This window comes from Lagopus muta, chromosome 5, assembly GCF_023343835.1.
Source record: "Lagopus muta isolate bLagMut1 chromosome 5, bLagMut1 primary, whole genome shotgun sequence".
NCBI classification, from domain to species: domain Eukaryota; kingdom Metazoa; phylum Chordata; class Aves; order Galliformes; family Phasianidae; genus Lagopus; species Lagopus muta.
In genome coordinates, this window is record NC_064437.1 from 64,762,958 (window position 1) to 64,778,263 (window position 15,306).

At 46.1% G+C, this 15,306-nt stretch overlaps 1 protein-coding gene across 1 annotated transcript; it reads right to left on the reverse strand.

Annotated features, from left to right (window-relative positions):
- Nucleotides 1-3,551: 3,551 nt before the first annotated feature.
- C5H10orf143 (chromosome 5 C10orf143 homolog) lies at nt 3,552-14,694 on the reverse strand. The gene is made up of 4 exons (XM_048944036.1): nt 14,118-14,694; nt 11,673-11,813; nt 11,479-11,544; nt 3,552-8,742 (listed from the first exon to the last, which is right to left on the reverse strand). The coding sequence occupies exons 1-4, from the start codon at nt 14,178-14,180 to the stop codon at nt 8,713-8,715; spliced, it is 300 nt and encodes a 99-aa protein (XP_048799993.1). The 5' UTR covers nt 14,181-14,694; the 3' UTR covers nt 3,552-8,712.
- Between the last annotated feature and the right edge of the window lie 612 nt (nt 14,695-15,306).

A 15,306-nucleotide genomic window follows, 5' to 3' on the forward strand; every position in this document is an offset into this window, starting at 1 on the left:
AGTCCAGGGAAGTGATTTACTGCACATTAAGGAGGGACTCGGAACACATCAGGATGCAAAGATGTGCATCCTGGAGTCAAGTGTCAGCAAAGGTGTGAAAGTGCCAAATAGAGGCAACCCTAGAGGCAGCCATGAGTAGGCAGAAAATGTGGAGTGCTGCTTACTAACTCATCTAAATTATCTCATTTTCAGGGTAACAGCATACCTTTGCTAAATAACACATTTCTGCTTTCCTTGTCTTTCAAACCTCTTTAAACGTTGCTCTTCTGCACTGTTTTCTTCCTTAGCATTTGCTCAGCAGGCAGCCCAGGGCAGGGGATGGGCTCTGAGCACCTGATGAGCTGTGGGTGTCCTTGCTCACTGCAGGGGGTGGCACCAGGTGACCTTTACAGGTCCCTTCCAACTCGAACCATTCTATGGCGATTCTGTGATGATGCAGGTGCAGCTGTGCCTGGGCAGGAAACTCTTTGAAAAGGTAGGTAATGGCAGGACAAGGGGAAATGATTTTAAGTTGAAGGAGGGAAGATTTATGCTGGATGTCAGGGGGAAGTTCTTTGCTATGAGAGTGGTGAGGTGCTGGAACAGCTGCCCAGAGAGGCTGTGATGCCCCGTCCATCCCTGGAGGTGTTCAAGGCCAGGTTGGATGGGGCCCTGGGCAGCCTGGGCTGGCATGAAATGTGGAGGTTGGTGGCCCTGCCTGCAGCAAAGGGTTGGATCTTGATGATCCTTGAGGTCCCTTCCAAGCCATTCTTTGACTCTATGATATGATTCTATGATAGCAAGCAGGGCAAGTGGAGACTGGGAATGCAAAGAAGCATTTGGATGCCCCCTGTGCAGGTGCCTATGTTAATGCAATTAAGAGTTAAATATTAATAGCAGGATTTCACCTTGGAGGTGACCAGAAGCCCAGGGCTGTGGGGAAGGGGAGGCACAGTGAGCCGTGTGCTGCTGCTTCACTGCTCAGCAGCTGCTCCCTGCAGTCTCTCATACCTCATAGTGACTCACAGGCACTCACAACCTGCAGTGCTGTGCTGCTGCCCTGAGGCTGGGTCCCCATGTGAGGCGGCTGCATCCCAGCATAGGAACTCTGCTCCATCCCACCTTGTGGGCACGCAGGTGAGGAAACGCCTCCTGGCTTCTGCAGGCCTTCCTGGGACTTCACAGGCCTCTCACTGTGCAATTACAGGAGGGTTTTAGTCTGATTATACATGAAAAACTCCTCTCTGTAAAGAAATTCAAAGATCAGAGGCGTTTTCTTTCAAGTATTGCTCTGCAATTGGAACACTCCTGCTGCTTGGTACAAAACGTTCCTGCAAGGCTCTACCAAACCCTTACTTTATATTTCCATTGTTAGGTTTTATTTCCACCCTTTCTCTATTTAAACATTAAATTTGAGCAGTTCAGTTCTACCCATTTTTTCACTGAAATCCAGCACAGAAGTTTTAATTGCAGCCGAAGCAGAGTGCACAGTCACAAAGCCACAGCGATGGAGAGCCTTAGCAGGACTACAGGCTTCAAAACCACACACAAATAAATGACATTTTTGTCCTTCAGACCTGGGGAAACGCGAATGCAAATTCTATAGTCTTATTTTTTCCTGATCCCCGCTATTCTCTAATCTTATCAAATGTATATTCCTGTATTCCAAGTCAGTCTGATCGAGCAGCTTGCTGTAAACAAGCAGCATTAGATTCTGCCGAGCGCATTTCCCTCACAAATCCAATTTCCCAATCTCTCGCTGGTGCCGCTTTCGCCGTTCCTCAGTACATAAAGTGCTCTCTGCATACTGCATTGGCCGTGCTTTACAGCAACGTGCAGCACAAGGCCGTCGTGCTGCGTGCTGCCTCTCTTTGGCAGCCATTCTCAACGCGCCCTGCTTTTGCCATGTTCCTGTTTTCCCCATCCAAGAGAGGTGATGCTCTCAAGCACCTGCAAGAGAGGAGGCTGCTCAGCACCAGCCCAGCACCCAGCACCTGCCCAGCCACAGCATGCCCAATCCCACTGCTTGGCTGTGAATGGAGGTGCCTCGAGGTTCATAAATCTGTATGCAGCGCTATGGGTTCTGTAACAGCAATTCGTTTTAATTACGTGAGACATAAAAAGACCACCTACAGATGAGACAATACAGCCGTAAGATTCTCAAGGTTACTTTGGGGAATACTTCATAACTGAAGTATGTTTTCCCCGAGGAATTACGCTACCATTTGATTTAATTTTTAATTTTTACATTTTAATCAAAAATAGATCAAATGGCGGCGTTCCCTCCTGGGAAACATACATCAGATGCGAAGCAGTCCATGTTCCTTTTAAATATGTAAAGCTGCCATTTATGTATAACTCATGAATGACACCCTGTGTTGCAAGCAAATATCATGTGGTGATTTCTATATTGTTTCAGTAACAAGGCTGTAATCACACACAAATATCGCCGTGCCCCATCCTACCAAGCAGATGGCATTCAAAGGGGGGACTTCAGAAGCTCGCATGCTTCACTCCAAGAGCCAACAAAGAGCCACTGCACGGTGAGCGCGTGGGCACTGGCACAGCTGTGGCACTGCATGGAGCTGCCTGCTTGCAATCCTAAGGGCTGCTCCTTGGAAAGTCCCACTCGGATGCACAGCGTGTTGTAGCACGGGGAGGGGCGTGGATGTGGTTTAGTGGGGGAAAAACTGATGGTAGGTAGATGGATGTCTTGGAGGCCTCGTGCAGCCTTGGTGTTTGTATGAATGGAGAGCAGTGCTTTCCGATCTGATTGCAGTGTGTCATAGTGATGGAATGGTAAATCCGTCTTCTGAAGCTGGAAGCAGGACCTGTTATTTGACAGCAGGTGAGGTTCAGATAAATTAACATCTGTTGGATCTGCATGGGATTCTTCCTATTTTTCTGTTGAAAAAGAAAGCAAGAGGTCCCATGTTTTTTCTTGCTTGTTCCAATGTGGTTGCCTTGAATCACAGAATCATAGAATGGCCTGGGTTGAAAAGGACCACAACGATCGTCTCATTTCAACCCCCTGCTATGTGCAGGGCTGCCAACCAGCAGACCAGGCTGCCCAGAGCCACATCCAGCTGGGATGGGAGTTTGGTGTATGAGAGAATCTGGAGGTGTAACTCTTAATTTTATAATTACTGCCAGCAATCAAAGCCAAACAGCATTCTTACTGTGTGACTTTTGCCTGCCAGTACGGGCTGTCACACTGTGCTCTCAGGAACCACCGTGTGATGATCTCAGGGGAGATGCCACAGTTTGAATACGTATACAGCTTCCCCAGTTAACTTTGACACGAACACCATTCATTCTAAATATCATTTTCAATGTATGTGCTGCATACATTTGTGTCTGTCCTGGTCCTGTGCAGACTGCCTGCAAGCTCCACACATACTAAACCAAAAGCTTTGGTTTCTTCCTCTTTGATGATGAAATCAATGTGTAGTTACCAGCAAACAAACAATTATGTGAACGCTGAAGTCTAAAGCAACTGAACTCAGTGCATAAATTTTACATAGCAAGGATAACAAGTTTATTGTTTTCATCAATAATACATTCACCCTATCAACTTCACATTTGCTCTTGCACTTTCTTACGAGGCTTAATTCTCTCATCTTAAATGTTCCATCTGCTTATCTTTATACAAAATGTATCTACAGCCAAATCGTGTTCTTCTCCAGGCTGCTGAAGCCGTTTTCCTCTCAATGCATGTAGGCATTGGTGACAAAATTAGACAAAAAAGCAAAGGAGTTCTGCACTGTCCTCCCCTTTCTTACAGTGTCAGAGCTCCTGGGCACAGCTGTTACCTTCCCAGGGGTGTTGGGCTGTGCCGTGTGGCCATGGTTACACTTTGGGCAGTCTCCAAACTGAAGCCAGGGAGGGTCAGGTTGGTATCACAGCAATGTCTGCTCCAGAGAGCGGCCAGGCACTGGCACAGCTGCCCAGGGGTGGGCAGTCCTCATCCATGGAGGTGTTCAGAGCTGCAGGGATGTGGCGCTGAGGGACGTGGGCTGTGGGACTGTGGGATTGGGCTGGAGGCTCTCAGAGCTGCAGCGGTGCCCGGCGTGCAGCAGTGGCTGAGGGATTTGCTTTGGAACCACGCAGCTATGGAGCAGAGTGATAATCTACATAAAGCAGTGAGATCCAAGGAGGGCAGAGCTTAGATTCGCAAGGCAGCGTGACACCTCCATTTCTACCTAGAGCTGCAGGAACGCAGGTCTGATGCTAAGGTGCTCCAATTAGGTGAGGAAAAGCAAACTCTGGAAAGGCAGGTGGAGACGAGTTGAGAAATGGGAATGTTTAACTCTCCATTACACTGAAGCTGCAGAGAGGAATTACGTTGTTTCAGAGTTTCTGTGTATCATTCATGTTTTTGGGCAGTGAGGGGAAGAACCGGGTGGGCTACGTTGTACAAATGAAGCTACGTAGTATATAAACCCCAAACCCTTTTATTTACCTTCGTGCCTCAGTGCCTGCAGAACACAGCTCAATTATCAACGGCAGAACAAAACCAGACAGTTTGTACTGTAGCCAAAGGTGGGTTTAATGCTTCTGCTTTTGCAACAACTTATAAAATACAAAGTTAAAAATACTATATCATTTTCATTTGAATTAAAAACTGATTGTATGCTTTACTATATACACCTAAATAAAGTATATTTTAGGTTATTTTGTGTACAAACCACAGCATTAAGAAAGATAAAGAATCGTATTTATCAGTCAACCAAAATGGCATAGTTGTACAAGGTGAAGAAAAGTCCTACAAAAATAGTGCTGAGGTTCTGCTGCAGGTCTGACACCCATCTGCTATAAAGGAACATCCACCATCCCCAGCTGCACGGCCCTCAGCTGCACCTGCTGCAGCACTGTGATTCTGGCTGAGCAAATCTTGAGGCAGATTACAGATACAGCACATCTATTGAATCAAACAGCAAGTCTCCACTGTGCTGAACTATTTCAGCTGCAACTCATTTGTGTCCTGGCTGATGTATAAATGCATCTAGCCCATTAAGAGGCATGGGGCAAGCAGTCACATCCTTCCTAAGGATTCACTGTGAAGTTTGTGCAGGAGGAGGTTTCTTGTTGGTTTATGTTTTAACTCCAGGCCAACTCAAGGACTACCAAAAAGGAGGGAGCTGCTATCAAAACTAGACAGAGTCTCTGCTAATCAAGCAGGAGCAAACGCACGTCTGAACTGCAGTCACACTGGAAATGCTTCTCAAACAGTGATGATGCCAACGTTTACTTAAGAAGAAAACTCAGGTATGACGCTCTCCTGATGCCCAATATGCTTTTGTATTAACAAATACGACGGCAGAAGTACTGCTGGAAACCATCAGTGTGTCAGTAATTGTGATCTGTGATGTTCGAGACTGAGCTGTGAGATCAAAAAGGGTTTCCCAGAACAAAACAGGTTATCAAAAACCTGTTGTAAGAAGTGTTCCCATTCAATGCCAGTCCTTTTCTCAGCCTTTCCCCACCTACTGTTGGGCACACAGATGCCGGCTGCTCCCAGCCCATCCAGCCCTCTTATGGCCATAGAACTGCTCTGACATACCCTGCATCGCGTTCCTGAGGAATGCAAAAGGCTGTAGTTGAACAAAGATCCAACCTGGGACAATTCTACTCCTGTTTCTATAGCATTTAGATATTTGAAGTATACACACGAGTAACAGAACTACTGATCAATTACATGGTACCCATGTCCACACTGCAGGTTAAAAATAGCACAACGTTCTCCTGCTTTCTTGAGCTGTAGAGATGCAGTAATCTGCAAGGACAGAGCTGAGAGTCACCGTGGACAGTGCCATAAAATACCTGCACAGTGCACAGTAATGATGAGAAGACTGATACGAGAAAATTACATTAAAATCGAACAGAGTATGACTTCATCGGGGCTCTGTAATGCAGCCAGGAGGAACTATGAGCAATCCTGTGAGCTATGTATGGTGGCACCTTACAAAAGCCAAGTAATGGTTACTCTGAAAGGAGAAGGATTGGAAAGAGCGTGATGGGAGCTACAAGGATTGTGAAGAGTTCTCATTCTGACTGTATTCTGTTGACTAAAATACAGTCAGGTTTTTAGCTAACAGAAGAAATCTATGCACTGCTATCTATTTAAATGGAAAATCATCCTCTGAGTCTGACGGTTCATAGTGTATTGCCTGTGCATTAAAAGCAATATGGTGCTTCTCTGGTGCAATATATTCTAGCAGAAAACTTTGTGAACAAGTCCAAGTGCCATTTCTCTTCTTAAGACACCTTAAACTTTGACTGCATACTGTTCTGCTAACAGCTGCTTTCCAGCATTGACACCCAGCAGGTTCTGAGTCATTTTGCAGTGACTAAACTTTTAGATACCTTTCAGCCTTCTACACTCAAAGTAACTATCTCAGTTTTTACAGCACAGAAACCGAAGCTCAGCCATCGTTTCTCTTGGCTGACATGGCTGAAAAACAATTGGAAAATCTTGTAAAAATGAACTGCCCACAAAATACAGCCTAGCTACCCAGTAACAAATACGCAGTTGCAGAGCAAACAATGTGTTTAGAAACCATTTTGCTTCACTGTTTTGCATTAGTTGATAAACTCTATTATCAGGATATTGGGAATTTGCTCATGCACTACTATCATTTCAACTGAGCATATGTTCCTTTCCAGCTTGGATAGATACTATTGCTTGTATCAACCAGCACTGGGAGCTGGAGAGCTCAAGATGAGTTTATAACCTTCAAGGTAACACAACCATTGTGATTCTCAGTAATGTGATCTCTGAGCAGACTGTACTGCCTCTGTCATTGCAGGAAGCTGGGGGGTGTTTGAAACAACTGGCAGAACTACATGGGAACTGCTGAGTCACAGCCTGAACCTCTGATTGATCACCTGAGGCGAGCCATGAGCCAGCCAGAGGAGTACAAGTGAAGGCAATTCAGCTGTGCTGCCGGAAGCCAGGCTCCACCCCTCCTAGACCTATTGAAGAGCTGGCTACCAGTGGGGAAGGATCTCTGCTGGAGATCCCCTCTTCTGGTGCTTTCTATAGGTGAGCCTAGCGTATGGGTAAGCCTTCCATTTATTCTCTCCTATTGTCTTAGTCTACTTTGCCTAACTCTCTTGTTCTTTTTGTGATTATAACATCTTAGTGTCCATTGATTATACATCTTAATATCCATTGATTATACAACTACAGAATCACAGGGGTCAGGGGAACCTCTGGAGATCATCCAGCCCAATCCCACTTTGCAATGATCCATTTCCAAGGGATGTAAAGTTTGTATGGGATTGGAGGATATCTATTCTTTCCTAACTAACCTTTCTGGGTGTCAGTTTAGTGCAGCTCTACTTAATAAACTTATCTCCCCACCTGTTGCTTAACCAAATTCAGTAATTATATGATATTCATCTACGTGGGAAGAGAATCTTGTTAATAAAAGCCAACTCAGTGCTCACACTACAGCTACAGCTCCACACACAGTATGGGAAGTGTTCTAGGACTGCGATAAGACTTCTCTAAGAATTTTACATTGTGATAAACACCACTGGGATAGTGATCTTTAAAGACCAGTTAGTAGACTTTTGCTACTTCAGATTCTATACTGAGTACTGCCCTCAGAACAGGAGAGGCTGGAAGCTGTTCTGCCTGCCTTGCTGCTGGTGGGATGAACCCTGCCCAAAGGCTTCACGGGAACAGGGGACACTTCTCCTGACAGTGGAGATTGCTTTCTTCCTGAGCTTTGGCAGAAATTTCCATCTAATGCAGAGGGTAAGCATGCTGCTATTCTGTTCTGAACAGCAGCCAGTTCCATTCCAGAGCAGCCACTGAAGTGTCACATCCAAATAACACAACTTGGATACCTTCAGAGTTTAAAACCTGCAGGTGTTTAAAAATTACATAGCATTGCAGACTGCCCAAATGTTGATTAAATTATTTGTGGCAAGCCAATAAGATCAAGTTGGGTAAGAAGCTGAAACAGACTTGTTCTAGTATCACAACAGTTGGAAAGAAGGAATCCCAGAGCATCAGATGGTATCTTCAGCAATTTGAGAGGACTGTGTAGATCTGAAGCACCACTCGCTTTTGCATCATAATGTTGTTCAAATAACACTGATTTTTTTCTTTCAAGTAGTTATCTGTCACATTCACAAACTGTGCTTATTGTAAATCAAGTAAGAGTTTGGCATGTAGGAAAGATACCTGAAATGGATGCATATTCTGGATTTTAGAACAAAATAAGTTTCAGTAGGGTTTTTACTGGCCTTTGCATAGCTGTCAAGCTGATCAGCTCTCTATTAGAACTGAAGAGTCCTCCCTTTCTGCCCGCTTCTATTACAATTGAGGCAGAAGTGCAGGCCCACTACCAATGTGAACACAACGACAACCTTCATGAGCATCAGAGAAAGTGCCTAAGTGAGACAGTGAAATACCCTGTATCAGCACAGCCTTTGGTCCAGGGCCAGGTGAAGACTGGGCCAAAGGCCGAATCAGCTTAACTGCTCCAAAAAGTTAAATGAGAAACCTATTTTTTCATACATATGAGATACCTTAAGTACAAAAGCATTTTTTCAAGTGTAAAAACGGTGGCATCAAACGGCGTGATGGAGGAGTGACACACAGAGCAGCATGCTGAACATCTGCCACGAGTGAACGTACTCCAGCTGTACGCTGCTCACAGGTGCATTTCCAGACCCCAGCAGGGGAAGCAGCGCTGCTTATCTCCTGTCTGTCCATCTCTAGCAGCCCAGGATGTGACTGAAGTGTCCCTGAAATGACAAAATGGTATATGACAAGATTATCAAAACCTGAAGCTTTTTCTCAGTATCCGTTTTCAAACGTGACTGTAAAAGAAATGGACAGTTGTGCTGACAGCATCTCAAATGCTCCCTGCTTTCCCAAACAACTCGTGGACAAAGGTTAAAAGCAGCTGCAAATTCAGTACTGCTCTCATCTCAAACTGTGGCTTAATGCACTTCTGCTGTCCCTTCTGAAACATGTGGCAGTGATCATGCCTACAAAAACAAGCTTCAATGTTAAGAGAGCAAGTCAAGAAGTGATATTCCCTTTGAATACACTTTGAAAATCATGGCGTATCGTGTAGAAACAAAGACTTAAATGCTTTCAGGAAAGCTGGTGTGAATGAGGTTCCTCATGCAAAGTACAATGCTGAGAAGACTATGCAAGACGAATCACCTCAGTCCTGTATGCCTGTATTCTGTTTGTCTTACTCCAGTGTGAGCTTTTATGCTTTTGAATTTCCCTCCCATCAGTAGCATACAGTTTCTTAGAGAATTTTAACGTTATTACTATGAACAAGCATTGCAACATTATTTATTTTGCTACCTGGAGGCTCTTCCCTTAGGGACGTTTCAGCTGTTCTGAAGGACTTCCATGATGCATCTTATTCACTGTGACAAGCTCATTTTCCCAAGGTGAAATTTTAATTCTGAAGAAAATTATCAGCTTACTACACATTTTATGCTCAATATAGGCTTTTTATTATTTTAAGAATGAACATATTACTAATATAAATCCTACTAAATTTATCCAAGTGTAACCGTGTTACGTACCACAGCACGGCTGCAAATCACTGATGATCTGAAGGAAACACAACTGACAGATCTGTACAGTCAGTTCACCCACAGTTAGAGGAGTCGTGGATAAATCGTGCTGTAGATGCAAGGACACCCACATGAGCCAGCTTCTATCAGTGTGGCTTTATGAGCTCAGCACAGCATGCATTCAGCTGCACCACAACACAATCCCGGTTGCTCTAGCCCTGTCTTTGTGCCTGGCATTATGTCTAAACTAACAAACCCTGCTGACTGAAAGCCAGAGTCAAAAAGAATCCCTCCCCTCTGCAAAAGCACACCGTGGTGTGCAACCATGGGTGCAAAAGCAGTCACACATTTCTTTCATCCAGATTGTTCCAGGCCCATGACTCAAATAATGGAGAACTGAATATATACACTAACTTGATTATTCCATCACCAAACACTGCACCTTGCTCCTTGAACTCTAATTGGTATTTGACACCACGCAACAGACGTCGATCAACTTTGGCACCGCTACAGGGAACATCAGGGAAAGCAGAATCTGAGTCAGTCACATCTTAGATCAGCCAGCTTTGAGCAAAGCAGCTTCTATTTCAACTCACGGTATGAGTCTAATTCAGCAAGAAGTCTAGCAAGTAGCTATCCAAGGGCTCCAGATGTTTATGACACCGACTTGAGTCACTATATTGACAGCACAGGACAGTTAAATGGGAGATTCCAGCTCTCCATTACACCCAAATAAATGAATGCTTGTTGAAAAGGTGAATTATATATCCTAAGGCATCTGGGTTCCTAATTATGATTTGAAGATCGTTACACAGTAAATGCCTTCTCAGCTCCCATAGGCTGAATAGACTTCTGAAACTTTGGTTGGTCAAGGAGGGCAGATTTATGCTGGATGTCAGGGGGAAGTTCTTTGCTATGAGAGTGGTGAGGTTCTGGAACAGCTGCCCAGAGAGGCTGTGATGCCCCGTCCATCCCTGGAGGTGTTCAAGGCCAGGTTGGATGGGGCCCTGGGCAGCCTGGGCTGCTATGAAATGTGGAGGTTGGTGGCCCTGCCTGTGGTGGGGAGTTGAAGCTTCGTGATCCTTGAGGTTCCTTCCAACCCTGGCCATTCTGTGGTTCTATGAAAATCTGCACAACTGAAACTGGAGGAGCACCATAACCTCCTTCAGTGTTCTCAGCCGTTCTCTCTTGAGGTTTGGCCTTTAATGAATAGTAAAACAGAAAGTGCTTAAGATAACCATCACCTTTATGTGGGAGATTGCAGCACTACCACCGCAGTGTTCTTCCGTACTATGCTGTGCCAAATCCCAGCTGTTGATTACAGCCTACACAAATAAAAAAGCTGTTTTTACCCAGCTTACTTTCCATATTGGGGTGGCCCAGAAGACAGCAATACTCAGCTGTCCAAAGACTTGCACTGCTATTCTGAAATGTCAGGCTGCCTGAGCTGAACTTTGCTGGCTACTAGTTCCTTAGCCAGCTTGTTTAAAGCTGGGTCTAGTATAAGTGTAGTGCAGTGTAAGATGGTGTGCTGTATATCTGCTCTTTGGAAAGGAACTATCGAGTTAGAGGAAACAGTAAGAAACAGAATGGGAATCCTGAGTATTTTGTTATGATTCCGTAAATCAAACAAGACATAATAACAAGGTAGAGGAAGTTGTATGTTACTGTTTGCTTCAGTTACTTCCTAAACTCTGCTTTTTAGTGTGAATGTGAAAAATGTGTTTGCAGTCTCCATATTTTCCAACTGCTGCTGAAAACATATTAGTTTGTGCTCTGCTGGCATACCTCTGAAATGCTAAATCAATCTGCCTTCTTTTATTTACATGCTTTATTCCTGAGAAATGTAATTGTGGTTTTTATTAACTTTGTGTTTTATGGATCTAATACTTAAGAACAAGTCTATCTTTTATGCCACAGAAAGAAGGTTAATATACTTACAGATTCTCCAGCAATACATCTTGGGCAAGGCTGGGCAGTACCTCTGCTTCCTTGGTTTTCAAAAATCTAATTAATAAAAACATGTACAGAACCATAAAAAAAAAAGAACAAAAAAACCAATTACTTGCAGTTTTATTACAAAACTGGCTTTAAATGCCCTCTAATATATAGGTATGTTGACAGTGTAAACATACCATAGAGTTTTGCTTTGTCTTTGTGGCCCAAGGACCACAGCCAGAGGAGACTTTCTGTTTAGAATCCAGCTCCATAGCACAGTCAATGAGGCGAGCATCAACTTCATTTGGAATGGCTTCTAAGGGCTTGCACACTCGCTTCTGAAAGAATAAAAAGGAATATATGCGTGTCTTTACAAGGCATAGGCCGTTGGGTACAAGCCTGCAGGATTTGCTTATGACTGACAGGGATCTTATATTCACTGGGAAGAACAGTCAGTGCAGTGAGTTAGTAAATGCAGCCTGCAAGCATGGGGCCAGAGCACAAACACTGCATGGAGCACCATGCCTGGCGCTGGGTGAGCAGGGAGGTGTGCGGATCTCACTAAACATCTCTGAGCCTCAGTTTCAGAACGTGGGGAGAGAACGCCGGTGGGAAAAGAGGATACGTCACCCTCCATTAGCATCTAATTTCAGATGGGGCTTATCAAAGGAGCAGATCATGGGAAGTTCTTAGAAACGGCTAATTAAACCACGGAAATGGAAGGAAAACCCCGCAGCCAAGTCAGACAGCTATGAAGACATCTTTTGTAATGATTTATTTGTGTCTTTTTCTGCAAACTGTCCCCTTCTTACAGCTTTCCTCTGCTACCCAAACAATCAGCTTCCTGCTTCTCACCTGAACTGATACCTGGTGTTGAAGGACTTTTGGATTTCCTGCAAATCGCTCCAACTCTGGAGCATGGGCTGTGCTAAGTGGGGATGTTCTTGGCATCCCAGTGTAAGATTGGAGGTCTGCTGAGATAATGCCTCGGTGTGCAAAGCGTGTCATGAACCTAGAAGGGTGAGGGGCAGCTGTGGGGCAGCTGTGGGGCAGGTACCAATCGGGATCCCTAAGAAGGGAACTGCCCTTGGCCTGTGACTGCACTAAGATGCTCTTTGAAACTGTAGCAGCACATTAATAATAATGAGAAATATCAGAACTGATGCAGACATTTCAGGGCCTGGCTCTGACCGAATCCCAAGGAGATGCACATGCTTTTGAAACAACTTTCTGAACAAAATTTGTTTAAGGAGCAACAACATTCCATCTCACTTAGGATCTCACTGGTGGGAGAGGCATTGCCACAGAACTGACAGACTACAGAAGCACGGAAACTAAATGAAAATGTGAATATATTATGTAAAAATAAAATGGATCAATACAACAGGAACCTCAGTGGAAAACAGTTGAAAGGAGCACGCTATCAAGGAATACAGGATACTTGGACGGGAAGTAAATCAAAAAGTGAAATATGTATTGTACTAAGAAAGTGAATAATGTAATAATAAAAAGTCTGAGGAGGTCCTCCAAAGGCAGATTGCCTTCCACTGGGAAAATGTTCTCCTCCCTTTGTTGCAGCAGAACTTGTCCTTTATTAAAAGCTAGAGCATGGTGCTACAGTAGCAGAGCCAGCACGGTGTGTGAGATGAAGGAACAGAGCAAAAAATGACTCACTGCCACGTATCAGAGGAAATTTGGCTCATTAAAAATAAACTCAAAGCATTGTTTTGGGGGAGTTCAAGACATCTAGCACCAGTGACAGGAATTCAGCACACAGAGCAGCTGGCTGACAATCCTATCACAGCGATGCCAAGACGATCTGTGGGAACTGTTGGCAGAGCTGGCTGCAGGGAAGGCTTTGCTCCTGGAATTCTCTCTTAGGAAAGAAACAATCGATACATCAATCCTGCCTGTGAACGGAACGCATTTAGCACAGGGCTCAAAGTGCCTGTGATGAGTAAGGATCAATGAGGGAGCCAGTCAAAAGGCAACCACACACTGCGTCAAAATGACTAATTTTGTTAGGGAGAGACTGTGGTACATCTCCAGCTTGAAACGTGGTTGGAGACAAGCACCAGCAATTCACAGCGTGTCCCAGAACAGGCAGAAAACAGGGCTGCTCGCAGAACAGATGTTCTGTCACTCTCTCTCCCAGCTGGCAAGTCCTGGGAAAACACGTGTGTTTGCCAAAAGGATGAAGGCCTCGCAACGAGGCTGCTTCTTAAGAAAAGTGAAACCAAAAGGTTGCAGAACGCGGCTGGGAGGGCTGTCCTGAGTGGGGAGGGTCCCCAGGGATCGCGACTCGGAGCGCCGCGCTCCACGCAGCGCCGCCTCCAAAGGCCTCCGCGTCCAAACACCGCAAACGCTCCAGCACGGAGCTCCATCCCGCAGGACGTCCCTGAAACGCGTGCAGATCGCCGCGCCGACGTGCAAAGATCAACCACGCGTCCCTCCGTACGACACACAGCGGGAGCAGAAGAAGCAGCGGGGAATCTTTGCCATCGACAACAGCGTTCAGAACGACCTCTAGGCCGGGGCTCAAAACCCCGAAGGGCCGAACCCCTCCTCGTCGCCGCCAGAGGGCTCTGAGCCCGCCGCGTCCGCCCGGGGCCGCCATCCCCCGCCCGACCCCCGGCACTCACACGCTCCGGTTCTCCCGGCTCCGGCTCCCGCAGCCCCCGCCGCCCCCGAGCCAACGCCTCCATGGCGGCGGGGCGGCACACGCGGCTCGGGAAGCTCCGGAGGCCCGCCTGGACCCGCTGCCGCTCCGGGCACTGCCTACCTCCCGCACGGGGCGGGGCCGGGGGACGGAGGGCAGCGTGCCCGGGCTTGGGGCGGTGAGCAGAGCTGCCCCGGGGGAGGTCGCTGAGCCGGCGTAGCTCGGAGTATCGCGGAAGGAGCAGAGCGCAGCAAGTTTTATCTGCTGTTATTTCTGCACGTCCTGAGCAATAACGGCGCTGTCGGGCTCCTCCCTACGTCGGGGTGACGGGGATGTGCGGGAGTGCAGCGCGGTGCTATGGGGAGTTGGGATGGGTCAGGCTGGAGTAGGAGGGAGCGTGTAAACAGGAGGGGGAACGGCTGCTTAAGAGGATGGATAGTGATAGGATAAGGGGAATGGTTTTAAACTGGGACAGGGGAGGTTGAGGTTGGATATGAGGAGGAAGTTTTTCAGCCAGAGGGTGGTGATGCACTGGCACAGGTTGCCCAAGGAGGCTGTGGATGCCCCATCCCTGCAGGCATTCAAGGCCAGGCTGGATGTGGCTCTGGGCAGCCTGGGCTGCTGGTTGGTGACCTGCACACAGCAGGGGGTTGGAGCTGGGTGAGCATTGTGCTCCTTTGCAACCCAGGCCGTTCTATGGTTCTATGATTCTATGATAAGATTCTCCTGCACCAGCTATCTCCCACCAAAAGGGAGAAAACAAAATGCATGGGAGGAAGTGTGACCTAGCAGAATCCAACAGAGCTCGTCACTCCCTGTTGCTGCATGTCACAGATAATATTAGAGTCTTCCTTTTAGGCTTTTTTTTCGTGGGTCTTGAGACCAGCACAGGCTTAACTCCTCTGTCGGGAACATCTAATACTCCACTTGTCTGTTCTGCTCTGCTAAATCAAGCTATTTGCATTGTCAAGCTATCCCTGGCATTCCTTCCAGTGCTTATTCTGCACTAGGGATCCAGTTGTACTTACACAGTATGCTCTGTCACATTCTTTGAGCCTGAGGGTGCACCACAAAAAATTAATCCACAGATTCTTTTTTTGTTGTTGTTGTATTTAATTTAGCAATTGACATGCCTGATAGGAAAAAAAAAAATAACCCTAAATCTGGGTAAT

Coding starts and splice junctions, on each gene's coding strand:
- C5H10orf143 (XM_048944036.1), bottom strand. CDS start 14,180: ATGGAGGCGTTGGCTCGGGGGCGGCGGGGGCTGCGGGAGCCGGAGCCG. Junction 11,545..11,672: donor AGACAAAGCAAAACTCTATG/GTATGTTTACAC, acceptor TTTATTAATTAG/ATTTTTGAAAACCAAGGAAG. Junction 8,743..11,478: donor GATGTATTGCTGGAGAATCT/GTAAGTATATTA, acceptor TTGTCATTTCAG/GGACACTTCAGTCACATCCT.